Source organism: Lactuca sativa, chromosome 9, assembly GCF_002870075.4.
Source record: "Lactuca sativa cultivar Salinas chromosome 9, Lsat_Salinas_v11, whole genome shotgun sequence".
Classification (NCBI taxonomy): Eukaryota; Viridiplantae; Streptophyta; class Magnoliopsida; order Asterales; family Asteraceae; genus Lactuca; species Lactuca sativa.
In genome coordinates, this window is record NC_056631.2 from 57,643,202 (window position 1) to 57,651,925 (window position 8,724).

At 37.4% G+C, this 8,724-nt stretch overlaps 1 protein-coding gene across 1 annotated transcript; it reads right to left on the reverse strand.

Moving 5' to 3' along the window:
• Nucleotides 1-1,593: 1,593 nt before the first annotated feature.
• LOC111908737 (uncharacterized) lies at nucleotides 1,594-3,894 on the reverse strand. The gene is made up of 4 exons (XM_023904576.3): nucleotides 3,540-3,894; nucleotides 2,691-2,947; nucleotides 2,135-2,583; nucleotides 1,594-2,040 (listed from the first exon to the last, which is right to left on the reverse strand). The coding sequence occupies exons 1-4, from the start codon at nucleotides 3,659-3,661 to the stop codon at nucleotides 1,783-1,785; spliced, it is 1,086 nt and encodes a 361-aa protein (XP_023760344.1). The 5' UTR covers nucleotides 3,662-3,894; the 3' UTR covers nucleotides 1,594-1,782.
• Between the last annotated feature and the right edge of the window lie 4,830 nt (nucleotides 3,895-8,724).

Consider the following 8,724-nt stretch of genomic DNA (forward strand, 5'->3'; position numbering starts at 1 on the left):
ATATATTTGAATTCGTTTGTTTTATTTCAATTAGAATTATTGATTGTATACTTCTGTCCTAATATAAACAAGTTTCTGGTTTGCAGCGTGCGTATAAATAGTGATAAGAAGGATAATTGGGTAAACTTCAAATAAATCAGACGAAGATATGGACGACTTCTCTCCAAATCTCTCCAATTTGGGAGGAAAATCTTCCCTTATTTTCTCTTCTTTTCTTTTCAAAACAAAAAAAACCAAAAAAAACCTCAGAAACAAGATCTTCTCCTTTCCTCTCGATTCCTTAAATGAAAAACGAGGTAATCTTAGCCTTTTTCTTTTATGCCCATCAATCCTTTTGCTTTAGTCCTTTAACTCTTTTTCCTTTACATTTTAGCTTGAATTAACCTCTATCTACTACTTTAATATTGCAAACAAACTGATAATTTGGTTGAAATTTCATTGATGTTCGTTTATTTAATAAATAAACAAACATGAATAAGATTTTTTTGTTCGTTTTGGTTAAATGAATGAACATAAACAACTTCATTCGTTTATTTACGTTCGTGAGTGTTTATTTATGTTCGTCGATTTACGCTCGTTTATGTTATGTTTTCTGATTATGTTATAAAATATTATGCAACGTGTGAGAGTGAAAGTGAAGCTTTTAAGAGTGGTTACGTTTTACCACTTCTAGATTTAATATATGTTAAGTATGGTCAACAATCATTGAATTGTTGATGATCAAGTTTTCCGGTGATTGATTTGAATGTTTATGTTTATTTATGTCTCTTTATGTTCATTCGCATATGATTGATAATGTTTGTTTATCATCTTAATGAATGAGCACAAACAATACGATTTGTTCGTTTAATAGTCGGTGTTTGTTCATCTATATGTTTGTGCCAGTTCGTTTGTTCGGTTAAACTTTCCAAACGGACATGAACAAACTCTTATTCATGTTTATGTGTACAACACTACTTGGTTATAACTACTCTTCTTCCTTCAATTGGCATTTTATTTAAATAATGTCTTATATCATGTTACCTTTTATTCATATGAGGTGATTCTTCTACTTAAGAAATTGATTGATCCACGTAAGATACAACACATTTGCACTTAATGAAACATGTATTTTATTTGGGGATGATAAATTTCTTAAGTGGAGGAATCACCCTCCCTTTATTCATACGTGTGGGGCATTCTTTATCTAGTCGGAAGTTTTCCCAAAAGCACCACTCCTCGGTTTTTAATTAAAACATTGTTTAAATAATGTTTTATAAATAATCAAATATTCATATTATATTGTACTGATAACATAATATTAAAAAATTGTAAATCAGATACAACTATCATTTGTGATTTATGAATAGATTCAAAAAGAAAAAAAAACAAAAACAAAAACAAAACTAAGAGCACCCAATATCCTTAACCAATTCTAAAGATTATTTATTAGCTCATAAAGATCAAATTTTTGACATGTATACCTTGCAAAGTAAAAATGTTGCTTAAGATTATGAGTTTTAATTATATTGTGCATATTGATATTGTTAAGATTTCAAAACAAGAAATTTTAATACAATGTGTGTGAATTGAGATAAGAAGTTGAGCAATGACTTAACCCGAAATAAATGAAATTGTTACATAACCAAACAATACCAAAGTTTTCATATTCACTCTTTTAGACTTGTATAACATCATAGTATGTGTTTGTTTACCTTAAAATTTCAAACCGAATAAACTAGTTTGGTATAATAAAAGGGTTTATCAATCCAATCCAATTCCAAGCACAATAAAGAAACAAGATTAGGGTTTTAGCCCTAGTTGCTTCCTTGTTTTCCCAACAAACAAATCTTTAGATTTTAGCATACCAGGAACTCTCCCAATCGATGTTACACACCATACTTGCAACAAGGCCTCTCGTCTCCCCAATGACACAATTGCCGTTGGTGATCCCGGAGTGTATTTTACCATATTGCCCCCATCACTTCCATTTATCAGCAACTCCAAATTTTTAGCAACCACCAAAGCATGCTTTTGTGCCAAATATCCTTGTTTAAGTTCCTAAAAATCAATCAAACATTGTCATTTCACAAACAACATTATATAATTGACAAAAAAATGAGCCAAAGAAACATAGAAATGTGATGAGACTTACTGCAACATCAGTGATATCTCCAATTGCAAAGATATTCTCAAACCCTTTGACCCTAAAGTTTGCATCAACCATTAATCTCCCACTATCATTCAAACTATCCTTGAGACTTGTCTCTTTAAGCCATGATGAACCAATCGGATCACTTGTGCATTTAAAATAACAATCAGCCATGATAGTTTCACCTTCAGATGTTTTATAGGTTCCATCATCAGAGCTGGAAGTCAAATCAACAGATTGACCTAAAATTACCTCAACTTTCTTTAGAGTTAACCAATCAAGCACCTTTTTACTACCCTTTTCATCTATAAACTCCAGCAATCTTGAACCCTTGTGAACTAGTTTCACCTTTTTGGTGGGAAAATCAACAGCAATTTCAGCTGCAAGTTCCACACCAGTGGGTCCCCCTCCAATTATCAATATTGACTCTGAAGATTTGATCTTTTCATTATCTGCAAACAAAGATTGCAAATTGGCCTCAGACATCACATGTTACTCTTCTTTTATAAACGAAGCAAATTAAGCAATTTGGAATGATATGAAAGTTTTGTAAAATTACCTGCTTCATACTCCCTGAGCTTCTCAGGTTTTGTGACACATTTGCTACCCATGTGACCTGTGGCAATTACAAGATAATCATATGAAATCAGGCGACCTTCTGTAGTTGACACTTCATTGTCTTCAATCCCATTTGCATCAGATGTGATAATACTTGCCCCTTGAAGATATTCATGGTGATTAATCACAGATCTTTTTGCAAACGATGGCTCCACCATTGACCTCAACCTTGCCCATGTCACCTCAAAATACTCTTTCCTGGATAAAAAAGAAAATGGAAATTGAATAGGAGCATAATACAGAATGAGGTAAAAAAGAAGGAATAGATGATCCTACTGGTTATTCATATAGTCCTTCACTCCTTCATATGGAGTATAAGAGTAAACATTTGTTTTCAAAAGATAAACAAGTTAAACATATGATTATTCATCTCAAAGAAAAGGTCGCATAACTACATAAGGGTGTATATTTGTGCGACCATATCCAATGTGCATTTGAAAGCTTAAAGAATTACAATCAGAATCAGATAATTGATTAAGGTGAGAAATAGGTATATAATCAGTTGATTAACGTAAGATATAGGTAGTAATTTACATATATCTCGATGATAGTATGTTTCCTTATTGCAATTCCCTAAATGGTTATAAAATCGTAGTAATCACTTTACCGAAATACTCAGAGCTAGACAAGTATTTTGTTTCGGATTGAAATGAATACCATTAATGGAGGGTGAAAGTAAGGGCACGGAAAATAAAGGATCTTAAGAACATTTCCGATTGAATATCAGCTTAGAAAAATCCCAATCAATCAAAAAACATGGGAGAAGAGAAGAGAAGGATTAGAAACTTACGAATCAATGAGGGTGAAATCAAAATGTCGATGCTTTTGAAGGGTTTTGCAAAGAAGAGAACCTGCAACCCCGCCACCAATAACCACCACTCTCTTCTTTTTATCCACTCCCGGTTCTGCCATTACTATACACACTTCACTACTATAGATCGATAACAAATTCCAAAATGCAAAACCCTAGACTACGCTTCGAATCAAAACCCAGCCAATCAGTATATTAAGAGGTGAATTTGATCAAGATTGGAATCAAGAAAAGGCAGAAGAAAAAGGTAGTTAGAACACGATGCTCGATCGAAGGACGCACTGATTGGCTGGATCGAAGGACGCACTGATTGGCTGCGCATCGCTTTAACCAGGATTTATGTTTGACTTCGACTAAAATGGTCAAAATTTGTGATATAGATGTAAAATATCAAACCACAGGGACCATTACTTAATTTACTCCAAGAAAACTTATCTTCATATAGTAGTAGTTATTATTATTATTATTATTATTATTATTATTTTGAAAATTGACTAATCTAACTCATATAAACAATTAGGGAAAATGACATATATATATATATATATATATATATATATATATATATATATATATATATATATATATATATATATATATATATAACGGATTTTTTTAGGATTGACCATTTTAGTCATTTAAGTTTTTTCGTGGCTTTATAAGGGAACCAAGTTGTGGGCAATCTATCATTTTAGTCTCCTTTACTTGTTTTAGCCGGTTTAAGGGACATATAGACAAAACTTGGGGCCGACCCATCTCTGTCTCTCTCTCAATTGAATAATTGTTACCTAGAAACCAATCACCACCCTCATTTTCCTTTGTTCACCACCAACATCTTATGCCAGCCATTATTAAATTCTATTCAAGATCAGAAGAGGAAAATCACACCTAGATCTAGAACAAAATTGTAACATCCTCGTCCGAAACGTATCACAATATTGTCCGATTTGGCTCCCGACACTAAAACTTCCGATGGGGTCACCCATCTTGGTACTACTCTCGCACAAGCACGCTTAACTGCAGAGTTCTTATGGGATCTGTTGTCCTCACGGCTTTTGTAACACTGTAAATTTTCAAATAGATTTTTCATTTAAAAAGCACATTAATTTCATTAACACAATCACAAAACCCCCAAATATCTAGTTATCAAAACGCATGTTTATAAATTGTTTTTAAAACACAATCTAGGATCCTCCAAAACATATCTCTAACTCGTGTGTGTACAACCAAGCCGGTGCCTTCCCGTGATCCTGAGAAGTACTTGAAACACATAACACATAACACGGTAAGCACGGAGCTTAGTGAGTTCCCCAAAATAACACACATATCTCAGTAGCCTCTCATGGTTGTACTCAAATAAGCCCCCCCGGTCAATGTGTTTCAGTGGAACCCTCCGGTCCCACAACTCGGGTGGACCCTTCGGTCCTAGATCATGAGAATATGCGTACGGACTCGGTGAGACTGGGGGATGACTCGGCGAGTCAGGTAGGGTTTTGTCCAAATTGGTCCCGCATGGACTCGTCGAGGTCTGGGAGATGACTCGACGAGTCAGTTTAGGTTCCATGCACTGGATCGCGTATCGACTCGGCGAGTCTGCTAATAGACTCGGCGAGTCTGCTAATAGACTCGGCGAGTCGAGTCGAGAAAGTCTGCTAATAGACTCGGCGAGTCGAGACGAACTGATCCAAGTAAGAAAGACGGGCCCTATTAATTAAACTCATGAATGCTTCGGGCGTATTGGTCCTATCCGAGGGGTATCACTACGGACTTGAAGTGTCCGCATCGAGTTCGGAGGGTAGTCTTCAGGACATCCTTCCCTAACACTCGAACTGGTGATATTCGGATCTCAGGTCCATTTTTGAAAGGTAACTCGTTCCTTGCGTTTGCTCAATCAATTCATCTATGTGAGGTAGAGGCAACGATTTCTAATGGAAAATCTAGACGGAGTCCTTGATAGCCGAGGTACATATGATGCAATCCGTCGACCTCTGGAAGGATAAGACCGGAGCTCTCCAGGGTGAGAAGCCTAGTCTTCCAATTCTATTTTTGTGTAGTTCGCTAAGTTGTCTGGACTATTCTTGTATCTCCATTGGTGTTTAGACTGTAGGGAGATCTGTTTACAGGAGTCATACTGGGTTCTAAGTTTGTTCACATGACGATGCGATTACTCGTAGTCTTGGGCAGTCTCCGTCCTGAAGTTCATATTAGAATTCATACTTGGTTCAACGATCACAATATCGTGTATACGAGTCGTATATAATTAAGATTGAAAAGGTAGTCGAATAACTGATTCTTCTTTAAGCTCATATCCCATCGAGGAAAAAGAAGTTAAAGTGGAATCATCAATTCTAAACCTGTAGAACCTTGATTATATATCACCCCTATGTATACATTCTTTAGCGACAGATCAACCGTATGGATCTTTGGATTTGAACTTGACGTACTGTACGAGTGGTACTTCGGGGATTTCTTCGGAAAAGAAAAGAACTATGAGGTACTCCACGCATGAGTACTTCGGTGTTCTGAAATGACGGTTTCGCTAAAAAGACGTTTATCGAGAAAGAGATGTACGTATGAAGTTGGTTTTGTGCGGATCAAATTGAATCGAGTCGTATGATAATGTCAGAATCATAAGGAAACTTAAAGACATTAGATTTAAACATAAGGCGTTACAGACAAACACAATTGTGCAACCATCAACAGAGTTACAGTACTTTAGACTTACTACAAGACTATTGTTGCGAATAAGGTATACTACAAAAGGCAAGTATACGCAGCACGAGCATCCCTATACCGACGGGATCCAGCAAAAGATAAGACTCTGGTTGCACTAGTTTTGGATGGTTTATAAGTCTGTTACAACGAAACGCCTAAATTACATCAACGTGGGTTTGGAGTAGTCTCCCCGGCGGCAGTGATCCTTAGGATTCTGCCATCTGCGCTGGAGTTCTTTGTTATAGGACAATCCTTCTGGAAGTGCCCTATCTCACCGCATTGGTGGCATGACTGGCTAGCACTAGCATTGGTGGCGGGAGTGAAGTGTTTAGCCAGTGTTATGTGAAGACGAGTGCCTTCCTCATTACTCCACCTTGGAAATTGCTTCCTAAAGCGTTCTGCAGGAGTTGCCACTTGTTGCTGTGGCATGGCAAGTCTTTGGGATCTCTTGTGCTCCTTTAGGGCTTGACGATATCGTCTATTCCTTTCAGTCTTACGGCTTCGCAAGTCTATGATTGTTGCCATTTGTTGGTTTCCCGGTTTGATACTACCATCGGAACTCTCGACTCTTTTGTAAGTCTGGCTTGTGTTGCCGGAGTTGATGTATGTAAGGAAAGTTGTCACAACAATTGCTACTACAGCTTGTAATGTAGCGGCGTCGATATGGAGGATAGGGGTTTCGTTGCTCGGCTGATTGTTTCCGGATGACGACATGATTCTGTAACACGAAAGATAGGGATTTTGTGAGCGATTCTAGTTGACTCTAGATGTACTTCGATTGTTCAAGTAAAGAGTAGAAGTATGTTCTTGTGAGTTTGACCTACATCCCTATGATGCAGTCCTAATACGGATTGGAAGTATGTTCGCGAAGGTTTGACCTACATCCCTATGATGCAGTCCTAGTACTGAGTGGAAGTAAGTTTGTAAAATGGTCTCAAGACGTTTGTCGTTCAAGCCGAGGTATCGTTGGTTGGTGAATAACATGATCCAACCACTGAAAGAGACTTGGAAATGTCTCTGGAGTTAAATTACTATAGTCCAATGACTTAACTAAAGCATGTTTCAGATAGACCTCAATGAAAGTATGATAAGAGTACTTGAATAAAGAATGACACAGAAGTTAGCCAACTGTCAATATCTTTGATATTCATGACGTAAAAGTTCGGGAAAATGACCTTGTAAAAGGTCTTACATCATATCCAGAGAAGATAGTCCTTAACAGCATAAAGACCTAACCAAAAGTACTTATAGTACAAGATAATTTCATAGAAAATGCCACTTCGGGCATAGACAGAAAAAAACGATTCCTTTTAACAAGGAAAATAAGGTAAAGCATCTACTACTCGCAACGGTCATCCCTCTGGTGAACTCTTAGTTCAGCCAGTTGACGTTCCACATCAAGTAGGTGCCTTTCATACACCCTCTGGCGAACTCGGAGTTCTATGACTTCGGCTCATGATCCAGCTAGTGCTTGCAGCAGGGCTTCATGATTTCTCTCAGACCTCTCGTAAGCATCTTCTAGACGAATGGTGCGGAGGGTATGCATTCTCGCATCGGCGACAACTTTTGTGATATGATGTAGGGCTATCCTGCCTTGAATCTCATTTCGGGCCACTCTGCGGACCAAGATTGGCAAGATTCTGTCTGCTGAGCCCCCATTGCTCAGGTCATAGAAGCTTCGGTCACCATTAAATGGCATGTGCTGATCTTGTCCTTGGCTCCATGTTTCCAAGCATTCCACCCACTCAGGCGTCGGGCCATGAAAAGTCGGACGAGGGTTAGGAATTAGAATGGGAGCTGCCTGGGGTAGGTTCTCAACCTCGGGTTCGGAGTTAGTATCGTCCAAAGGGTCTTCATCATGGTGATCATTCAAAGGGATAGGATGATCATTCTCTGGTTCTTCTCCAAACCAACCAACAATGACTTCGTTCGGAAGATACTGGTTGCCGTGGGGATGGAGTCCAGTCATGTTATCTACGCGAGAATTGGGGTAAGAAAATAATTATTAGACGAACTATCTAGATAATTATTTAGAAAATCTTCATTAGTTACATCGTTATTTGTGAAGTGCATACCGGTTATATGTAATCGAAACAGGATAGGCCTTCGAATAAGTGACCTTAACTCCAAATTCACACAGAATGGGGGTAAAGTAAAATTTTCATAGATTCTATGTCTATAACATCCCAATTACATATAGCCTTAATGTATCCACTTAGCAACTATCAACTTAGTAATGAAGATCCCGTTTTAGTTCTCAAGTATAAAGTACCTATAGTAACACCAAATACTCCTATAGTGTTTTAAGTTTAATGTTATGCTCTACTGTTCTCATTGTGGTATTATTGGTAAGATTTTAGACTTGTTGCAACCACACAACTACACTTAGGCACATGCTAGTCAACCCTCGGATAATATAGTTGATCAGGCTATATCTTCCCAGTTTTGA

Bases quoted from the DNA above. Each gene is read 5' to 3' on its own strand.
- LOC111908737 (XM_023904576.3), bottom strand. From the start codon at position 3,661: ATGGCAGAACCGGGAGTGGATAAAAAGAAGAGAGTGGTGGTTATTGGT. The intron at 2,948-3,539 runs GTAAGTTTCTAA...TTTTTTATCCAG, and splicing joins GATTTCACCCTCATTGATTC to GAAAGAGTATTTTGAGGTGA. The intron at 2,041-2,134 runs GTAAGTCTCATC...ATTGATTTTTAG, and splicing joins GAGATATCACTGATGTTGCA to GAACTTAAACAAGGATATTT.